The sequence below is a fragment of the Polyodon spathula genome, chromosome 24, assembly GCF_017654505.1.
Source record: "Polyodon spathula isolate WHYD16114869_AA chromosome 24, ASM1765450v1, whole genome shotgun sequence".
Taxonomy (NCBI): Eukaryota; Metazoa; Chordata; class Actinopteri; order Acipenseriformes; family Polyodontidae; genus Polyodon; species Polyodon spathula.
The window spans coordinates 23079220-23101953 of NC_054557.1; the positions used below are offsets into that span (position 1 = coordinate 23079220).

The 22734-nt window shown below is 40.5% G+C and overlaps 2 protein-coding genes across 2 annotated transcripts in view; both read right to left on the bottom strand.

Annotated features, from left to right (window-relative positions):
- Positions 1–1132, bottom strand: part of LOC121298619 (ATP-binding cassette sub-family B member 9-like) — a 15935-nt gene extending 14803 nt beyond the window's left edge. The window contains exon 1 of the mRNA XM_041225744.1: positions 1115–1132. Coding sequence (XP_041081678.1) covers positions 1115–1132 — 18 coding nt within the window. The remainder of the gene's footprint in view (positions 1–1114) is intronic.
- Positions 1133–1175: 43 nt separating this feature from the next.
- On the bottom strand, positions 1176–22450 carry LOC121298832 (H-2 class II histocompatibility antigen, A-U alpha chain-like). The gene is made up of 5 exons (XM_041226079.1): positions 22242–22450; positions 18708–18962; positions 10582–10863; positions 1500–1630; positions 1176–1325 (listed from the first exon to the last, which is right to left on the bottom strand). The coding sequence occupies exons 1-4, from the start codon at positions 22306–22308 to the stop codon at positions 1506–1508; spliced, it is 729 nt and encodes a 242-aa protein (XP_041082013.1). The 5' UTR covers positions 22309–22450; the 3' UTR covers positions 1176–1325; positions 1500–1505.
- Positions 22451–22734: the final 284 nt, after the last annotated feature.

Consider the following 22734-nt stretch of genomic DNA (forward strand, 5'->3'; position numbering starts at 1 on the left):
CTTAGAGCGAATCTTGTGAATAAAATTAAGTTGCATAATCAAAATTCTGTTTCTAGACTGAGAGGAAGAAGCCATCCACGGTAGGTGAACATTTATCATAAATATCAGTTATTGATTTCACTCATAAAAACAGACTCTTATCTTGAGAATCACTCACTTTTATGAACTTCTCCTAGCATTGCAAACATTCACCCCTAAGAATCACAAACAACATTCAACAGGTAAGATTTTCCGTTTTCTAAAAAAAACACAAATAAATCTTTAGAAACATGCAGTTATTTCAATGGGAAAAAAGAAATAATTTTGATTTCTGAATTTTAAAAAGGAAGCTTAAAAAAAATTTAAATTACAAATTAAAGTTATAATTTGAAGATAAACTGCATAGACCATAAGGTTTAGTATATATTATATGGCAAGGACCCAAAAAGATCTTATATTCTTTATAAAAAAAGGGCCAGTGATCAAAACCAAGCTAATTAGAAACTCTATAATTCGTTCCTAGATTTTAAGGAAATTTCCGCTCACTAATAATTAAGTGATATTTATAATTCTCCACAAAAGGTGTTTTTCCCAGTGATAATGTTAATAAAGCTAATAAGAGGTAAGAGAATGTGTTATAAAGACGACTTGGTTATCCACTGTTCAGGGAGATGTAAACGTGGAGACCAAGACACTATGGATGTGTTGCATCATCAATGGAGGAGATGCAGGAGTGGCTCCAATCAACATCCCATTGCAGGCTCTGGGATTTGAAACATTACATCCAGTCATTATTGAATGCCTTTTAGAACCTACTATTATATGCTAGTAATAAATTGTATTACTTTTGGCATTTTTTGGACTGAAGATGCAATACAGTTTATGAAGAGTTGAACAGAGATTGCAATAGACTTTGTTGGAGGCTGGGTTCCTGGTGCTGTTATAATGGCTCAACGTGGGAATGTTTAGTTCTGTGTTTTCACATCCAGCATCGACTCCCTTATTAGGGTACCAGAGTATTCCATTAATTAATATTTAGTGATTTTACTATATCTGATGTCAGTAATTCACAGTTAACACTACTTCAGTTTACTCACCTGGTTTACCAGTTATCATGTAAACTTTTATAAAGCACCCTGGGATGCCTGGTCATGGCGCTAGATACGTTTCCATTATGTTGTATTGCAACACTGGTTTTTAAGGTTTACATGAGGTTTAATAAAAGCTGTACAGCATTTCCATAGTTTCGCTTTTTTTCCCCACAGCAGTAGACAGACAGTTTACATTAATGAGAATCATAAAAACAAGCTGGAGCAGAGCAGGATTTCTTCATCAAAAGGAAAACCCTGAAAAAAAGAGCAATATTTCAGTACTGGTATGGGATGTTCAAGAATACCATGAGAAATAGTTACAGTCACATTTTCAATACCCAGGTTTCTCTTGCTTGACTACAAATGTTGTGTGATTAGCAATGCTGCAATAACCACACCAGTAAAACAGTCCCAGAGCCGTGTAGCTACCTGTAATCAGTTGCACTTGTTCCCTTTGATAAGGAAGAAGGTCCCGACAGCCACTCCCAGGAGCCCCATAGTCAGCCCCACAGCGCAGAACGCTGTCTTTCCAACATCAGATTCTGTCTGTACATCCGGCTCTGTGTGGAGAGGGAGAGCAGTGTATTTGAATTGATCTTTCTTATTGTGCTTCATGCCCCACATGTCGACTTGTTCCTATCCGGTTTTAAATAACTATAGCATAACAGAGGCAAAAGTGTTAAAGGGACTAAGAGCTCTTAAAATAAACAAATCCCCTGGGCTGGATGAGATCCTCCCAATAGTACTCAAAGAAATGAAAGAAGTTATTTACAAACCGCTAACCAAGATCATGCAACAGTCTCTTGACACAGGGGTTGTACCGACAGACTGGAAAATTGCAAACGTAATACCGATCCACAAAAAGGGAGACAAAACCGAACCAGGTAACTTCAGACCAATAAGCCTGACTTCTATTATATGTAAACTTATATAAGATCCAAAATGGAAAATTACCTATATGGTAACAGTATCTCGAGATCAAAAATATCAGTTGCGGTTTTGCATTATTTCAAGTTAGCTATAACATTTTATAAGTAACTTGAACTCTGCAACTGTTTAAGAGCTGAAAACAATTAAAAAGGTCTAATTAAGCAAATGATCAGTTCAATTAAGGGTCTAGTTAAGTAATTGAGAGCTCAGTTGGAATGAAAACCAGCAGACACAGGGGGTCCCCAGGACACCCAACCCTTGGTGACCACTGCTAGTCCACAGAGGTGTAGGACCAATCCTGTGGCTGGAGCACCAAAAACCCTCGTTTTTTTGGATTTATACCCTAACCCTTTTAATTCCCGAATTAAAGGGCTTAATAGAACTCCCAGGGTACCTAGTGGGATTTGACACCAGCCTGGTGGCCGGGAGGTTCTGGTCCAAACCTCTCTTGGAGAGATCCCTATGCTCTGTGACATGACTTCAAACACTGTACAGAAGTCTAGTACAGCACTGTCTTCAGACTCAAGTTGTGGTATTGTACTAACTCCTGAAACAAATGTGAAGAATCTCAAAAATGTATTGCCAACATGGAACTGAACTACATATTCCTTATTCACTGATTGTACGATGGCCAATGCATCTTGTGAATGTTGTTTATTGTGTCCTCTTAGAAATTAAATCACAGGAATGTTATTGTGCAGAAGCTCATTAAATATAACGACGTAATCCTTCATTCAGTGGTGTTCAATTGTTTTTAAGAAGCGGTTCCCCTTATAAAGTCTTGCCTTTATTTACACCCGTTTTCATGATGTGGAGCCGCTGCGAGAGACTTTCACATGCTGGGCAAGTACAGTCTGCCTGAATAATAATATCCACCCGTTATCACTGCTTGTGATTTCATTTACACCTTTTAATATGGGCTACACCTAAACAATGCATTTGTTTTATGTGTAAATTGAATAATGAGGACTAATGACTGTTTAGTTTTTTCAATTATGCATTTCATTCATTTTAGTGCTGCTTTATGAAAATGAGATTGTGCATTTGATTTAAGAACAGTGCAATGTGTTTGTATCCAATTCAGCCTATTTACTTTTGTGGGTCAATTCATTTCCATACTTAATTTGCATATGTAACAAAACAAAATCATATGGATGTGGTTGGGGTTCTCAAATAAATAAAATTATTTATACAATTAAATGTCCTTCCAGGTAAAATAACACTAGATGATATTTATAATGTATTATAGTTACAATTACAGTATATAGTAAGCTGAAACCTGATATTTTGAGCTCCCCCTTCAGTTCCTGTTTGGTAACACGTTACAATAAAGAGCTGAATCCTGTGCTAAAAGCAGTGAAGTATTCCTGGAGATGCAATCAGCAGCACATATGCTTATCGAGTATCGGACAGATAATCGATACTGTATTATTTAAAAAGAAAACAGACAAGCAAGACAACGTTCTGTCACTGCTCTCCTCTACCACATTTCTTTCATATTGTATTACATTGTATATTTCTATTTCAAGTTTCCAGTCCTCAATACACAAGCAAACATTCCCACACTGTCTGGTTAGAACAACGATGAAAACTGTTCATTGTGCTGCATATTTCTCAATAGGAAATCCATACCTTCACATCTCAATATAACTTCTGAAAATATTAATAAAATCAATGAAGAGTGTGGGGTCAGACAGAAGGTCAAAGCCAAGATATTTTGTGTTTGTTTTTTAACAGAAGTCTTACCATTCTATTTAGATTTCCAAAAAGCTTTTGACAAAGTCCTGCATTTAAAAGCTTAATTCTGGATTATTCCATTTCGTCGGATGATGATCTGTTTGCCGTTTTCCTGGAGCCAAGATCCACTCAACCAGTTCAACCAGCCCCTCCCAGGCCAACTCCACAATAACTTTGGTTGGCAGTATTTACCACTCCGAACTTCTCTGCCCAGATGTCTGCTTCTCCTGTCTGCCGTAGCTCCCGCCTGGCCACTCGTTCCTCCACAACTCCTGACATCAGAGACTGAACGTTCCCCAGGCTCCAGCATTATCTTCATAACAACAACATCACATTCAAATCTACAGCACGTAAGGAGAATTAGTTTCTTTATTTCTCTCCACTCTGCAGCATCCTTCCTGTCGCAGGCGCTATGATAGCACAGATCATCACTTTCCATCTCGCCCTACCCCCACACCCACTGCATCAATGCCACAAAGCGCATCTACATCCGGAAAAGACAAAAGGCGGGACCTCCATAGCACCTGTCAATCAAAGGCTCATTCAGGAGTTCCTGAGCATTCGGATCAAGAGACATCCCGGGGTTTCAGCACACGCCACTGCTGTCCAACAAACCACCCCTGTACCTCCTCCCTCACTGCAGGTGTCAAGCAGGCCCCCATATTGGCCCCTTAGCTGCCGATAATAACTGCCGTGCAGATATTAACCTAGTTTCCCTACTCACTAACACTTTAGATTCCCTCAGTACCAGGGTAGTTCAGTTACAACCTTTCAGTTACTCTCAAAACCTCCGACCCCTGCTTATTCAAAACACTCACCATTTCCAAGTTCACGACCGCCGGCGTAAGCTGGATGACTATTTGTCCATAACTCTAGATCTGTCAGTTAGATTCGGAGGTTCCCATTTTTTTGAATATCATAAAGCCTTTTCTGCCAAAGCCGTTGTCCGTCTCCAATAATGGAACCAGGGGATCTACTGGGGTGCATTGGACCAAGACATATTCTCCCATTTTTTTTACAAGTCGCCGGCAACTAGCATGCTCTGTATGTGGTTCCACTGCTCACCTACCCATTTCCTGCTCCTTTACCAACACTCTGCGCCGTCCCTTCATATCCATCCCTCGCAATCCTCTTCATTCCTTCATCCACTCCAGATCAAAAGACGGCCACCAGATTTGTAACAATTTCAATGAAGAAATCTGCTCCTACTCTGTCTGTAATTTCCTTCACATATGCAGTCACTGCGGGGAAGCCCATTCCCAAATAGTTTGTTACCTCCAACCATAACCTTTCAGGTTGCCCTCGCCTCACTGCAGGTGTCCAGAAGGCCCCTGCAGTGACCTCCATGGCCATTATCAGCATCCAGCCGGCCCCCATAGTGGTCCCTTCTCTGTCAAATGCTTTTCTTCCTTCTTCCGTTCCAGCTGCACCCGCAGCCCCCTTCTATGCCTTACCTCTTCACAGGTCTCCGGCTCCTAGCACGCTCTGTATGCGCTTCCACTGCTCAACCCACCATTTCCTGCTCCGTTATCGACCCTCCACCTTGTTTCCTCATGTCCCTCCCTTTCCTTCATCCCTTTGATCAAAAGATGGTCAGGTCCACAATATTACGTTCTCTGGCGGCTGCCAGATCTGCAACAATTTCAATAAAGAAGCTTGCTCCTGTTCCTCCTGCCATTTTCTTCACATTTGCAGCCACTGCGGGGAAGCCTATTCATATTTAATATGTCCACGCAAGCCACAAAAAAACAAAAAAAAACAGCCAAATTTCAGAAAACCAGATCTAATACTGCCAATGCACCTACATCATACTCGTAAATATTTTACTAAAGAAAGAATTAGACAACAGGTTATGATAGGTCCCTTTTGAATCCCCTCCTTTTCCCACTTTTCCCATTAACCCTGTCGGGGTTGCAATAAGGAAATACTCAGGCAAAAAAAGATGGATAATCATTCTTCTCCCCATAACTCTCTGTGGCGGAGTGTCCCACCCCTTTATTTATTATTTATTTATATTATAATTTATATGTTTATATGATGGCAAAAGCCAATATTATTTGTTAATTTTTTGTGTTTATATTTTAGAAACCTCTTGAAGATGCGTGACTGATCAACTACTGATTATTTAACTAGCTGACAGTCACGCATCCTTATTAAACTCGTTCAGATTATGGCCGAGGGGTAATAAGATAATTACTAGCTAGTTAACCCCTCTGCCAGAATATAAAAGACCTGCAGCTTTGGCTGCACAGTGAAGTGTGTTCGAGAGGTGGAACGAGTCGGGTGGTAAAGGAAAGCTTTGCCTGGGGTCGCCGTCAGCTCTGCTTGGCCGCAGGGGTCAGTGTGGCCGAAGCCCCACCAGAGGGAGCTGCTGGCTATGAAGGGTGGAGATGTCAGGAGACCACCTTCCCCCGCAGCAATTTTGCTGGCTACCTGGCAACATTGCTGCCCATGAGCCTGGGACTTTGAGCGAGACTTTCGGGATTTTAAGGGGGGAGGTGGCCACTGAGGCCATGTGTTCTGCACACAAGGGGGGGGGGGGGGGGGGAGAATATGTGGCAATGTTGCCCCGCCCCGGGTGTATTTCTGTGTTGTATGTTGTATGTAGTGTGTATAGTGTATGTTGTATAATGTTGGTGTATAGTCATTGGTATACAGGATGCAACATGGGGTATGCGCACAAGTGTTTAAAATGTATATTTTTATTTAGGCACGAGGATTGCACACACTTCACGTGCAGGTAAAATGTAATAATATGTGAGCACAGGGAATTGCACTTTATTAATTCATGTGCAGTTGTACCGAGACTCCAATTGAATGACTGATTAGCAATCGAGTCTCGGTACAGCTGCATAAAAGCAGCGTGTTTTCCCTCACTCTGGGTTGTGTGTTCTGTGAGTGGAGAATTGCTTGCCCACACCTCTCCTCTTTTCATTTTCATTGCCTTTATTTTAAAGACGAGTGTTTGTCTGTGTAGTCCCTTTTGTTTGTCTCTTTGTTTTGGCTAAAGTGCCATGTCCTGTGTTTTGTTTGTCTTACAACCTTTTATTTTCTGTCTATTCATTTATTAAATGCTGAGCGCAAGCAAGCCCTCAGCTTCACCAAAACTCCACCTCTCTGTTTATTTTGTGTTGGCTCCTGTTTCTGATCTGACGTCACCCATTGCAGCTGTCTTTGTGAAAAAGACGCATCCGGTCGCTGTAGCCACATTCCTTTGGGGGTCTCCTGGGCCCAAAATTCCATTATTTTCCACTCAGATAATTCAGCTACAGTCCAAATCATTAACAAAGGTCGTTCATCGTAGAACATTTTTTTACTATCAAAACTTAATGTTTAGTGAATGGGAACCGATGTACAGCTGTTGTACTTGGCCTTGCATTCTATTTTTTTCTAGTTTTATGTATTCTGATTGTCTACTGAATACAGTTTTAAAGCTGGTTTTCAGTGCTTTTTAAGTTAGTAAAGGGGGCTAATGATGGTGTGGGATCTAAGTATCTGTCATTGAGCCAATTAAAATATCTCTCTTATTGGCTGCTCTTACAGAAAGCAATACACTGGCATAAAATGTGACTCATTTATTTAATTTTTTGATACATGCATATTTACATTCAAATTATTTTTTAGGCTGATAAAGATGAAGAAAATATGGACCAAGACATAGCTAGCTTGAAATAACATGCTTTTGTTATATGCAGAATGCGGTTAGCAAAACACACCCTGGAGTATTTAAGTAAAGACATTAGGCAGTGAAGATATTGTTAACATGTTATTGTGTTCCACTGTTTAAATATGTGAGCTCAGTTATCAAAACTAATCCCAAGCTGCTGTGGAAACATATATATTTTTTTTATTTAAAAATACATGTTAGGTTTAAACTTGCGGAAAACTTGCCACTACAGTTTGCCAGAAGCTCTATATTTTGGTAAGGTGTAGCGGGTGTGCAATGTGATTGATTATTTCATTTTCTTGTGTGTGTAATTTTTGTTTTATTTTTTATACTCAATTTATTTTATTAATTTGATTGTGTACGGCTTCTTAAACCTCCCGAAATCTTTTGGGTCTCCATAGCAACTACAGTGCTAACTGATTGGGCCAGGTATATAACAACAGGTCAGGTCAACCAAACAAGAGAGCTACCGGGTTTCGGACATTGTGAGCTGACAGCACAGGTCTGTGAACTGCCATTTTGGTAAGATTACTTAAAGCACCCCACCCACCCCCCCAAAAAAGCGAAAGCGCGCTCAAATCCAATGCACAATTTTAACAAGTTTTATGTAAACATGAAGCTAGCTTTCTAACATTACCAGATCTTTAATCAAAAACAGTTATACGCCAGATTGTCACAATCAAGAGAGCTGCAAACATCACTTTACAGGCAAGGGTCTCTTATAGACAGCTGCACCTGCACTAACCTGAGCGTTTGAAATGGAATCGTGCTGTTAATAACATTCTGAACTACACAAGAGTCAGGTTCGGTTTCTGTTGATGTCTCTGGAGTTGGTAGTTTAGCTTTTTTGTTGTAGAAAAACTCCAAATGTAGCTGTCTTTTTACCATTGTACAGGGCTACATCAAATTCACTCCGTTATAGCACATATTTTTGCTGACTGACACCCTTTGGTTATGTTAAGGTTTGAAAGTTTTAAATAAACTGCGCACTTACATGTTTTCTACCCACTTACGAGAAACATAAAAATATATATTTTTATTTTTAAATAATAAACCCTGGCAGCAGTGGCGTAGCCAGGATTTTTTTTTCGGAAGGGGATGGAAATGGTAACTTTAAGGTGAGTAATCACAGTGGTGTAATTGGTAACCTGATTTCTTATTCATGCATTGATGTTTTATTTTCAAAAAATAAAGAACAGTCTTTTTTTTTTTTTTAACATTAGATCCAATAACCAAATACACCGTTGTGCAAAATAGTTAAAAAAAAATTATTCAGTTTAGAACACTTCTGACTAAAAACAAAAAAGGAAATACAAAGCAAATTATTTGAACTTTTAACATACGCATCAGATTTCAGTTTCACATTATGATAATAAATAAAAATAACTATACTTATGGCCGTTCATTTTTGTTAACTAACATTTTGTGTTCAAAGCAAAGCAAACCATTTTATTTAATCTCACAAATCCTGACTAATTTAATTACCGTTTGACTGCTGGTGGTAGCTGCTAGCTTGTTGTCTTCAGACGGTTCATCAACAGTTTTCTGCCGTTACCAAAACAAATAGCTTTTTTTTTCCTTTCCCCTACTGCTGTCAGGCCATATTTCACGTCTCTCACTCAGTGTTACGTCACGTTGCGCGTCCGTTTGTATTGTAAAGTGTAAAAGCTGTGTGAATTGTCCAATCAGAAGAATTCAAGGTTGAACCTCTCACGAATGACAGTAAATAGCCCAATCACAAACAGAAATTTGAAATGCCCGCTTTGGCAGACAGCAAGCATGTCATTGGTCAGTTGTGAGTGGCGGTTCATGTTTAAAAATTGAAAGCGGTACTGATTGAAGCGTATTGAGGCCACCAAAAAAGCCACTGCCTGGTAGAAATCTGGGGGGGCACGTGACCAGGCATGCCCCCCCTACGCGTCACCACTGCCTGGGGGCTAGATGCTAATGTTAAACTTTAGCTGTTCATATTGAAGTTTGGTCCACTCTATATTAGAGTGGTTTGGTACAGTAATCCGGCCTTGTGCTCTTGCTATTTTGTATGTGTCTTGTCTAAACAAAAGAAAACTGCTTTTTTAACTTTGAAAGAAATATCTTGATATCTTCTCCGTAACTACTGCCATCCCGATTATACAGAGGTAGTTGGTCTGAATCTATGTGCAACATATCTTTGAGTACTGTGTAATAGTAATAGACATTCTCTTGTGTATTAGCGTGTTTTAAATTTGCAGAACTAGCGTTTTCTTTACTATCACTTTGTCTACTTATTGTCTATCCACAAAATATGTACCTATATACGGTACATCAAACTCGGATTTTAGCAACATGTATACTGATTAAATGGTGTCTACTGGAGTGTTTACAATTAAGCATTTAAAGCTATATGGTGCTTTATGTCTGTCTTTTTTTAATGAAAATCACAATTTGCTGCTATTTTGAAGTGATGTATTTGGAGATGCATGGTGTTTTATTGATGTTTGTATCGTTTCTACGAAGATCACTGCTTGATGCTTGTGTTTGAAGTGTGTTATTTAAAAACATATGAAGCTTTATTTACCTTTTGAATTGCGCTTCTTTCTTTAAGTGTTTGTGTGAAGCTCACTATTTAAAACCCTATAGTACTTTGGGCCTGACTGAATTGCTTTTGTTGACCATTGTTATCTGCTGCTATATTTAAAGTCTGCTGCTATATGTAAAGATCTATATGTTTTTTGCTGTCAAGTTGCTGAGTGATAACTATTGTTTCACTGCTAAGTGTATTTGTGGATGGAACTAGTTTTAATGTGTTAATTGTCATACTCTGTCCAAATAAAATCCTTGTTACTTTTTACGTTGGTGTCTCCCTCTCTTTATACACTTGCCTTTCTTGATTGTTAAAGAACCTGTTATTTATTTGAAGCTAATTTAGTTTCAAATTGGCGTAGTCATTAAACATCTTAATTTGTAATGTAAAATAATCAATTCAATTTATAGTGATAACCAGGGGCTGTATCCTTGAATGTGTTTTTGGGATCTCCTTGGCTACCTAGAAGGGGGGCACTACAAAGGGAAATCAACCTTTGTCAGTGTCAAACCCTTTTCCCTCACCCGGTCTACCTATCCTGTTACGGTGACATACATGCAGACGTACAGTTACACTACAATACATAAATATTAAGCAGTCTGTGTGTTACTCACCCCAGAACGTTGTGAGTGTTTCAGACAGAGCACTGTGCTGAACCTGGCAGGAGTACACATCTCCCAGCTCCGGAGTGAAGCTCAGGTACGAGAACATGTTGAGGGTGAAATCTTTATTGGAGTAATACTGGGAGAGGGTGACTCCCTCAGTCACTGGCAGGGTATTCTTGGTCCAGGTCACTTTGATGGCTGCCGGATGAAAGCCATCGATGAAGCAGATAAGAGTGTTGGGCTTCCCCAGCTCCAGATCATTCTCATGGTACAGTGTAACACGAGGGGGGTCTGTGGAAACAAACCCAAAGGTGTTTCTATATTGTAAGAACAGCAAAAATGAAGGTTAAAGCAGGGAGCAAAAACAAACAAACAGTCTGCTGATCTGACAGGAAAACTGTTTGAAATTCAATAAAGTCACCCAGGCCAGGCGGCAGCATGAACACTTGGGGGGGTGGGGGGTGCTCATTTTGGAAAAGACAAATCAATTAGCTTGTATTCTCTATTTTACTTCACTGTGATGACAATAAACAAATAAATAATCACACAACAGTGCTGTTGAGATGGCGAAAGAAGAAATTGAAGCTCTGCCTCTGGATAACACGAGCTGGAGGGGGGAGGGGTGGACGGTGCTCCGTTTTTTAAATTAAACTTATTGGTGTTAGCGTATAGTTTGTATATTTCAAACATATTCTACCATAGCACTTGTTTTACACTGTCTTGTACACTAGGTATTCAGTACATACTTTACTGAAGCACTACAACCACTATAGGCACTATCCCAGTGCTTTGGATAATATACCCTGCTCCATACACGGCAGCGGCACTATATAAGGTTGCTATGTATAATGATTTGGTAGTGGATTTGAATACAACTTTTGTTTCCGTAATATGCATTTGTGGCAAAGTGGTTGATAGTGTGCAGGTGCAGGTGATTCAAGAACAGACAGACAATTGGAATCCAGGTGAAAAGGTTTGTTTTATTTATTTTTATGTCCAGTGCCGGACGGCGAAACAAACAGTAAATAATAATGCTGGTAAGTAATAGAGCGGCGTGTATCACTTACACTTATAATCCCTGGGCTGGTCCCGAAATAACTGTCCCGTTATTGTATCCACACATAAACACAAAACACATACACAAGTCTGTTTAGTGCTACAATGATACAAGTGAAATGCTGGCCTCTGGCGACAGCTCCTGATATGTGTTAGCCGTCTGGTGATTTACAAACACAGACAATTACTAATACACACAAACAAACAAAACAGACATGAATTTTCTTAAAACACAGGTTTATTTCAGCAGTGGTTACTGTGTCTCTCACAGTCCTTCAGGTTCAAGTTCACAAACCAAGCGAATGAACCGATTACGATTCTCCGCCCCCCCTTATATGCTCTCACGCATGACCCCTTGGTAAACTAATGCAGCTGCCTTTACAATCTGCAGCTGCTACATTGTTTCCCTTCCAGGTCAATACATTCTTGCAACAGAGTCTCGCCTTTTTCAAGACTGACCGACTTCCCGACCCGGGGAAAGAACTGTCAAACCAGCCCGTCAAAAAAAACTTGCTTAGTACCCTCACAGGTCGGGAGGGAAATTTACAACCAAGGTTCATTATATTTCTGTCACAGCATCATACGACTCAAAAGATTTTTGCATGTGGGTATCATTTAATGTATGATTTATAGTATTCACACACTGTCAGTTTCTGATTAAAAAAAAAACAAAAAAACACACAGTACATGATTGCCAACTGACAAACCTTCGAAGGTTTAAAACTTAAAAATCCTGGCTAGCGAATTAAAACACAGCCCTAAGCAAAATACATCTGCCCTTATTTCACCAAAAACACCACAAGCTCTTCCCTTGAAGATCTGAATGCTCATTTTTCATCACTGCTCTGTACTTTTGAGAGCTTTGTGGATGACACATGCACTGTATTTTGAAAGGGACTACAGTACCTGCTCATGACGAGACGTAAGATTTGTAAACATGAATTTTAGACCTGCAATATAACATTTAAAACATGCACTATCTGGTCTAGGACCCACTCCAATTTTATAAAAAAAAAAAGAACACATGTCTCCGCCCACAAGCTACAACACAAAGACAACCAACGAATCGCTGACAACCTGCTGGAGAGACAGCCAATCACCAAGTCAATGCAAATGGTTTATTAGTGTCGTTTCCTTTCCTCCCAATGACAGAAAAGGAAAAAAATGATTGAATATGAATTTATTTTTTCCTGAAGTATTGTTCATTTTTGCAACTTTCACAAAAAATAATACCCATGCGCCAGCGCACATAAACTTGTTGTGCTTCTTTTTAGTTCTTCTCTCTTATTTTCGCTTTTGTTTATTATTCTTTCGTCAGTTCATTTGACTGGCAGTGTGCGTCACCCAGCATTAAACTGGGAGCCGCACAGGAACTGCCCACAAGCCACAGTTTGGCCACCTCTGGTATATACCTTTACAAAGATCATAAGTCACGTTTCCATTGGAATTAGCAGCAACTCCACTTATAATTCCCCTGAGAGTGTAGATCTGACACCCACAGTGTCAGTGACAAAGCACTCAAAACATTTAAAACAACAGAATCTACACAAACAGATTAAAGCCATTAATATCAGCTTTTTCTGTTTTATAATGTACGTGTTCAGTGGTGTAGTGGTAAATAACAAAGTGTGTAAACTCCCCTGTTTGCTGGAGTTGAGCACATAGCCTGAACAGATAAACATGAACAGATACATTGTTATTGGTCCTCAGCCAACCAGAGCCCACCATACAGTCACAGGTGCTGATCACATGACCAGTCACAGACCCAATGCTGCGCTTCACTGAACAGTTCTGTGAGCATCCTTTCACAGGCTAGAATGAAGGCTACTAGCTACTAGAACATAACATTTTGGTCTGTGCGAATTGCCTTTACAGTCACAGAGCCATCACTTTTTATGCCGCCTCTGAACCACCTCACGAGGAGGTTCAGGAGACGCCACTGAACCGTGTCAACTCCAACACTGAAGCGCTACAGTGGACATGGATTGAAACTCACTTCCCACGTGACTGTATACCGGATATGTTGGGTATTTTTGTTCTTGGTGTTACATGCTTTAATTTGCGGGTAACCTCGCTGGATGGAAAAGTACAGGCTGAGTTCTGCCTTTCACTCCAGCATGCTGACCACGCCCCCAACCCACGGGGTGCGCTCTTCCGGATTGTTAACAAGCAGTCAGCGAACCGGCCCCCCCATCTCTCCAGTCCACCTCGGGACCCACCATTACAATATTAATAATGTGTCCCCACTTCAATTTTCCACATATATAGATATATATATATTATTAATAGAGAGGACAAAGCGAGCACAGGGAAGTTTACAGTACACTACAGTTCTCCAGCACCATTCATTAAAAGATTATATATAATCTTTACTCACGATATTCTGCTTTTTTGTTTGTTTTGTTTCTAAACGGCACTGGCACTTGGATTGGAACCGGGTGCTATGGTCAGATGAGACGAAAATAGAGCTCTTTGGCCACGCACACCTGCAGTGGGTTTGGTATTGAAAGGATGCGTATGCAGAAAAGAACCTCATATCTACTGGAAAATATGCTGGTGGATCTTTGATGTTATGGGCTGTTTTGCTTCCACTGGTCCTGGGGCCCTTGTTAAGGTCAACGGCATCATGAACTCTACCAACTACCAGGACATTTTAGCCAAAACCCTGGTTGCCTCTGCCAGGAGGCTGAAACTTGGCCTCAAGTGGATCTTTCAGCAAGACAATGACCCCAAGCACACATCAAAATCCACAAAGAAATGCTTAATTGACCACAAAATCAACATTTTGCAATGGCCATCTCAATCTCCGGACTTGAATCCCATTGAAATCCTGTGGTTTGCATTGAAGAGGCAGTCCATAAGCGCAGACTGAAGGATATCAAGGATCTGGAAAGATTCTGTATGGAGGAATGGTCTAAGATCCCTTCCCATTTGTTCTCCAATCTCATCAAAAATTATAGAAAAAGGATCAGTGCCACTATCCTTGCAAGGGGAGGGTGCACAAAGTACTGAAAACAAGGGTGCCATAAGTGCAGACCGAAGGTTATCAAGGATCTGGAAAGATTCTGTTTGGAGGAATGGTCTAAGATCCCTTCCCATTTGTTCTCCAATCTCATCAAAAATTATAGAAAAAAATGCTTCTTGCTTCTTTTCCCCCTTTTGTTCCAAAAAGAAAAAGTCACGGTGCTAGGAACGTAATTGTGACACTTAATTTTTTTGGAAATAAATTTATAATTTGAGAAATGTGTAATTTTGATTAATTCCCTTGAATTCCACAAGTTGGAAAATTACAGTATAGCTCATTATCTGTGTTGTTTATTTTATACAGCATTTTTTGCTCATCTTTATCAAGGGTGCCAATAATTTTGGAGGTGCCTGTATGTATATGTATATATTACATGCATGTATATGCATGTATATGTGTGTGTGTGTTTTTTCTTTACATTAGAACTGTAGTGATTATAAATTCTTTTTGTTAAAGTTCTGATGCAACTTTTGAATGTAAACATCAATCTAGGTATCAATTTGTCTCTATTGGGGAGGAAAAATCAGCATTGACCGAGTTTGATTGCGTGTTCCACAGGTTCTATTCTGGGTCCATTGCTAGTTTCATTATATATGTTACCATTGGGTGATATCGTTAGGAAACATGGTGTGAACTTCCACTACTATGCAGATTACACCTAGCTGTATTTGTCTTTAAAACCTGGTGATACTTCTGTCAGGTGTCATTTGCTGCTTGCCTTGCTGATATCAAGTGCTGGATGTCTCAAAACCTACTATTGTTGAATTCAGATAAAACAGAGGTTATGTTTGTAGGCTCCCATAACCAACTAAAAAATGTAAGATTGCATGAGTTTGACTCTAGCATTCTTTTATCAAATCCTAAAACTGAAATTAAAAAAATTGGGGGTTCTCTTTGATCCTGATTTATCATTTGAGTCTCATATTAGGGGAGTTTCTAAAGTATCCTTCTATCACTTGAGAAACAGACAAACTGAGACGTAGTATCTCCTTATCTTATCATGCCTTTGTTTCTTCAAGAATTGATTACTGTAATTCACTCCTCTCTTTCATCCCAAAACCTGTGGTGTCCCATCTACAGCTTGTTCAGAATACCACTGCTAGAATTTTGACTAAAACCAAAACAAGTGAGCATATCACCCGTTTTAGCCTCCTTGCACTGGCTCCCTGTTCAATATAGAATTGACTTTAAAATCTTATTATTGACCTATAAAGCCTTGAATGGAGCAGCATCTAGCTATTTGCAGGAGCTACTGACCACGTACCTCTAGATCACAGGAAGGGGGCGGCTTGTTGTTCCCAGGGCCAATAAAATCAATACGGGAGGGAGGGCCTTTTCTTTTAGAGCTCCTAAACTATGGAATGCTCTACCTCCATGTGTTAGGGAAGCTGGGTCTGTGGGTATTATTAGTATACATACATCTATTTTTTTTTATGCCGACACTAAAATTGAACTCTTCAAATTTTTTAGAAACATCCATGTGAAAAGTTTATTTTGTAAACAAAGTACACCTTCATCCCCAGTTGATACACGGGTAAAAGATGTTACTCCTTTTAAACCTAAGAGTACCTTTAATCCTCTTGTGCTGAATCCTTTGGTAGACACTTTTTGTCACTTAGTGGAAAGAGATGTTGAAAATGCTTTAAAACACAAACTTCCATATAGAATTTTTACAAACTTGGCACAGCGAGCATATTGTGCTTGATGAACTTGTACGGGACAAAATAATTCAGAATATAACTGCCTATAACTGATTAACTGCCAACTAATGGATGACCATTTTTACAGCAAATTTAGTAAAGATCCCACATCTAGATTTAAACAAGATACTGATGCTGTGTTAAAGATTGGTTTTGATAATAATTGGTTGTCCAAAAATAAATTTGATTTCATGACTCAATCTCACCCAATTAGACCGGTCATTTATACTCTTCCTAAAATCCACAAGAATTTAATAAATCCACGGGTCGACCATCTGTATCTGGAATAGGCTCCTTAACTGAACTGATTTCTAAGTACTGTTTTTCTAGGTACTGCTATGAGGTCCACTGTGGCACCTAATTATGCCAACCTATATATGGGTTCCTTTGAAAATGATTACATTTATATTAATAATCAGTTTCGTGAGTATGTTCAGTATTGCTATAGATATATTGATGATATTTGTTTGTGTGGTCTGGTTCCAATGAAAATCTGTATGTTTTTGTAGAACGGCTTAATAAGTTAATACCGTCCTTGAATTTTATGTGTAATACAGATCAATGTTTTATTAATTATTTGGATGACACTGTAATGAAGAGTGAAGGATCCCTGAATACAACGATTTTTAGAAAAGAAACTGATAGGAATACCCTATTGCATGCTAATAGCTCCCATCCAACTCATCTGAAGCGAGCACTCCCATTGAGTCAAATGTACAGAGTATGTAGGATTTGTAATCAAGAAGAAGACTTTAAATTTAAACTGTTAGATATGAACAATCGCTTTTTACAACGTGGATATCCTAAAAAGTGATTGCATGCAGCCAGGTTAAAGGTTAACGATACAGACAGGTCTGACCTTTTTAAATCTCGTAGTAAACATAAGAAAACATTTTCTGTTGTATACTCTTCTACACACAGCACACAACACAATTCTACAAGACAGTGTTCGTAAACATTGGGATATTTTGTCTTTGGAAACACGTTTGGGTTCAACATTCAGGGATCCTCCATTCTTTTCTTTTAAAAGGGGCCATAATATCAGAGATCTCTTGGTTAAATCTGACCATTTTGTTCCATCTCAACCCTTCTTTACTCCTTTCCCAGGTTGTTATCTGTGTCATGGTTGTGTTCAGTGCAATACTTTATGTAAAACAGACTGTTTTGTACACCCTTTTACTGGTAAACATTTTCGCATCAAACAAAGGATTACTTGTAATACATTCAATTTTGTTTATTTACTGTTGTGTCCTTGTGGCCGTGGATACGTGGGTAAAACACTTAGACCTCTAAAAATTAGACTTGGTGAACATAAAAGTGCAATAAGACGTAATGACCCCACATCCCCGGTGCCCTGACACTTGAAAGATTGTTCACACAGTGTAAATTCTTTGAAATGCACCGGTATTGAAGCTGTTACCCATGGTAGAAGGGGAGGGAATATCGCAGTTAAACTATTGAAACGTGAAACTTTTTAGATTTTTAAATTAAATACTTTAATGCCTAAGGGACTCAATGAAGACTTTGCGTTGTCCCCGTTTCCTTAGTTACAAGCAGTAATTATTTTGATCAGCTGATTAACTGATCTCTATTGGAACTCTTTAACGGGTGTAAGAATACTTGTTGCATAATTATGCTGTATTTAGATATCTCAGATGTTACAGATCCTTCTACATAGTTGCTTGTAATCTTATAATCGCTAAATGACCACAGGATTAATAAGTATATTGAACCTTTTTTTCTGCTAAATCTCCATTTGTTATAATGATAATTGTATGATGCGTTAACACGTGTCGATTTTATCTTTTGGTTCGTTTTTTCAAACTGACCACGGCGTTTCATCATTATGATTGCTAATGGATGCTTAAATAGATCACTGCCTTTATCAATTGAAAAGACTGATGAAGCCTACGGGCGAAACATGTCTTTTTTTCTTGTGTTAAATTTTCGTAATATGTTTTAGAGATTAAATGAATTAATTTTCAATGAAACAATCCTCGAGTGTGGACCATTCCTCATTTTTTCACTATATTGTTTTAGTCCACGCGCAGTATTGTGTTGCTATTTTTGAGATGCTTTTCTGAGCGCGGGGTTTTCTTTTGTTAATTGTGTTTTTTAGTCTGAAATTAAAACGCATTTTTATAAAATGGCATTTTTATCTTAGCGGTTTTAATGCAACAATTACTAGCTTTTTATTATTTTTTATTTTTATTACTTGTATTTTTAGTTTTGTATTTATGTGTTTATGTACAGTGCCTTGTGATACTTCGGTATGAAAGGCGCTATATAAATGAAATGAATAAACTCAATGAGGTCGAGTGGCAGGGCCAGGATATTTTTCTTGAGTGTCTTACCTAGCTTCTCTGGAGGGTATTCATGGCATTGTGCAGCGACGGCCACGTTCTGTATGCAGACCTGCATGCTTGCCTCTGCTCGAGCTGGTGCTTCCGGAGGAGGAAGCCAGAACTTAGCGAAGTCGGGGATCCTCGGCACCGCCTCCTTCTTATCAAAATCAACATGAAACAGCTCGTCATCGTCCAGCTCATAATCAACTTCAGGCAGTGTGCCGTTAGTTTGACAGGCAACTAATCTTCTAGTCACGTGTGTCACTGTGAATAAAAACAAAAAAACAAAATATCTTCACTTTAGAACTGCACAGTTTATACAAAGCATTTCATCGTTAATCTGTACACATCTCAGCAGCTCACTTTCAAAAAAGAAATCTAAAAACAATCTTGCTTTGCAGTGATCTACTTCACAGAAAATGCTGGTATTTCACTTTTCAATGCTAGGAACCTGAAGATAGGAATGAAAAAGTTTATTAGTTACAAAACACATACGCACATAAAATACTATATATTACAGACATGTGCAGTAAACGAGTTAGTTGTATCTGCCATTTTACAACAAGAATATCAAACAGCAGACAATTATGTTCTACAGAGATTTCTCCCGGTCAATATTAATAAAGTATGCTGGCAGTTCAATTGGAATTCCGGGATCAGAGTGTTGAGCTCTACCCATTGTGATGTCACAGTGTAATGGAATCCTAGTGAGACAGGGCGCATTCCAGAACTCCATGACAATCACAGCTCTGTCAGTTTGAATGCGGGGCTGTTTTGTGCTTCATTTACACACATTACAGCTTAATATAAATGTGTAATAAAATTGTGATCAAGGGTGTAGTTATTAATCCGTTAAAAAGAGATATTTAACATGTGCTTATTTAAATCTTTTTTTTAAGCTCATAACCCATAATAGGTAGGAATTAGGTAATAATAACCCATATAAAACCCTGTATTGTACTTTCAATATAGTTAGTTTACCATGCGGTGAAGTCAGGAACCTATCATATTATTGAATAATATCATAGCATTGTCTGTGGCATACTACAGTAAAATACTTCAAATGTTAAAAAACTTAAAAGTTTGCCAGAAAACAGCAATTAAAACAGACCGTTCTTTTTATTGTATATGATGGTATTTCCAGAGGCTGCCAATACTGTACATTTACATATTCATCATTTCTAAAGTGAAATCCCAGTTTAACCAGTTCTTCAACCAGCACCGAGTCTTCTGAACTAGCAAGACCACCAGCACTGACCAGCCGACACCAACGCTGACCAGCAGACACCAGCGCTGACCAGCAAGGACACCAGCACTGACCAGCAAGGACACCAGCGCTGACCAGCAAGGACACCAGCGCTGACCAGCAGACACCAGCGCTGACCAGCAAGGACACCAGCACTGACCAGCAAGGACACCAGCACTGACCAGCAAGGACACCAGCGCTGACCAGCAAGGACACCAGCACTGACCAGCAAGGACACCAGCGCTGACCAGCAAGGACACCAGCGCTGACCAGCCGACACCAGCGCTGACCAGCAGGACACCAGCGCTGACCAGCAAGGACACCAGCACTGACCAGCAAGGACACCAGCGCTGACCAGCAAGGACACCAGCGCTGACCAGACACCAGCGCTGACCAGCAGACACCAGCGCTGACCAGCAAGGACACCAGCGCTGACCAGCAAGGACACCAGCGCTGACCAGCAAGGACACCAGCGCTGACCAGCAGGACACCAGCGCTGACCAGCAAGGACACCACTGACCAGCAGGACACCAGCGCTGACCAGCAAGGACACCAGCGCTGACCAGCAGGCACCAGCGCTGACCAGCAAGGACACCAGCGCTGACCAGCAGACACCAGCGCTGACCAGCAAGGACACCAGCGCTGACCAGCAAGGACACCAGCGCTGACCAGCAAGGACACCAGCGCTGACCAGCAAGGACACCAGCGCTGACCAGCAGACACCAGCGCTGACCAGCAAGGACACCAGCGCTGACCAGCAGGACACCAGCGCTGACCAGCAAGGACACCAGCGCTGACCAGCAAGGACACCAGCACTGACCAGCAGGCACCAGCACTGACCAGCAAGGACACCAGCGCTGACCAGCAAGGACACCAGCACTGACCAGCAGACACCAGCGCTGACCAGCAGACACCAGCGCTGACCAGCAAGGACACCAGCGCTGACCAGCAAGGACACCAGCGCTGACCAGCAGGCACCAGCGCTGACCAGCAAGGACACCAGCTCTGACCAGCAAGGACACCAGCACTGACCAGCAGGCACCAGCGCTGACCAGCAGGCACCAGCACTGACCAGCAAGGACACCAGCGCTGACCAGCAAGGACACCAGTGCTGACCAGCAGACACCAGCGCTGACCAGCAGGCACCAGTGCTCGCCATTGCTGGAATTTCCCTGAGCCAGAATCATTTTACAGAATCCCACTTCCTGTTGCTGTCTGCAGTTCAAAAGCAGCAGAGAGAAAGAAAAAGAGAACCAAAGAAGGAGAGAGAGAGAGACTCAGCGTGCGAGGGAGTGGCACAGCAACAGGGGTCTGGAGTTCATAAACCAGTATGGTGCAGATACTCCCCATTTGTAACTTTGAACTGGTCTGTTATAAATCAATATAGGGTAAACATCCTTAAATGTAAAGAAACCAGCTAAATAATAATTGCACAAGGAGATTCAAGCCTTGTTTGCAGTCCAGTTTGTTTACATTCCCCACTTTATTTCCAGCTGTCGGGACACAAGCGTCCCTTGGAACCTGCTTGTCACGCTGAGAGCCGAAGAGACAAGGATAGAACAGCAGCTGGAGGCTATACACTGGCACCCTGTTACACTTACAAAGAGCTCAAACTAAAAGGAAATGTGCTTGCTTTTCTAAAAGTGTTTCTGTTATACTGATAACACTTTTACTGGAAACATTGTCAGCAATTATTGGATGCTTTTACATGCATGTCTATGATTGTATTACAATGCGTTTTAATGCATCAGACATGTGGAGCAGTGGATCCATTGTTCTCACTGGGACCCACTTTGTAGTGACTTGATACACCCTCTTCATATCCTAAATATACCACAGAAATACATCAGTAGATTTAACACTAAAACACATGTTTTATCATTAATCAGGGGGACTTTAACACAACTCTCTGCATATTCACTCAGCAGAGAACAACTGAAAGATCTGAGCTGACCGCTAGTCTAAACCCTGCAGCGCCTCTTGACTCTGTATGCGCTATCCAGTTCATTGTCGTTATCAAACAAAACGCAAACAGCATGGTCTTGTAACCATGGCTCCTGACTACAGTGTTGTAAAAGTGGAGCACAGTGCTTTTAAAAAAAAAATCTGGACTTTTTAAAAAGCTGTAGTAAAAGCAGAAGTGTGCAAACTAGAACCTCCTGGTTCTTATTACAAACACAAATGAATTATCAGGGACTTGCTCTGATTGCTTTAGTTGAAATATACAGCACATTATACACAGTGTTCGGTGCTTCAGTTCATATATACAGTTTATATCTACAGAGTTCGGCTCCTACCAGTCTCAGCCTGCACAGCGGTCCACACGGTCAGCAGGAGCGCGGCCAGGAACACACAGGACTTCATGTTCACACAGTATCCGAGTCCTCACTGTTTCCAGAAGTGATGTTTCCAGTGCAGTGAGAGGGTCTGGTCTCTGGCTAGCTCTGTCACAACTCTGTCACAGCACACTCCCACACCTGCTACTTGTGAACTTACAAGAGAACTGAAACTGCTGTCTGATGTCTGTGGTTTAAACCAGAACTCTTCTCACATCCACCAATCACAAAATTCATAGGCTCCCTGTGCTGCTGTTACCGGGTAGAGCAGCGTTTTCCACATTTCAGAATAACGCAAGGCTGTGTCTCAATGCGCTCCCTGCAATACCTACCTTACAAGAAATGCACTTTACTGTCTGAAAAGACAAGACCAGTGCGTTAACATTAACACAAACATTAACATTAGCATTGACATGAACCCCCTGCTCCACCCAGCCCCCCAGAGCAAGGTGAA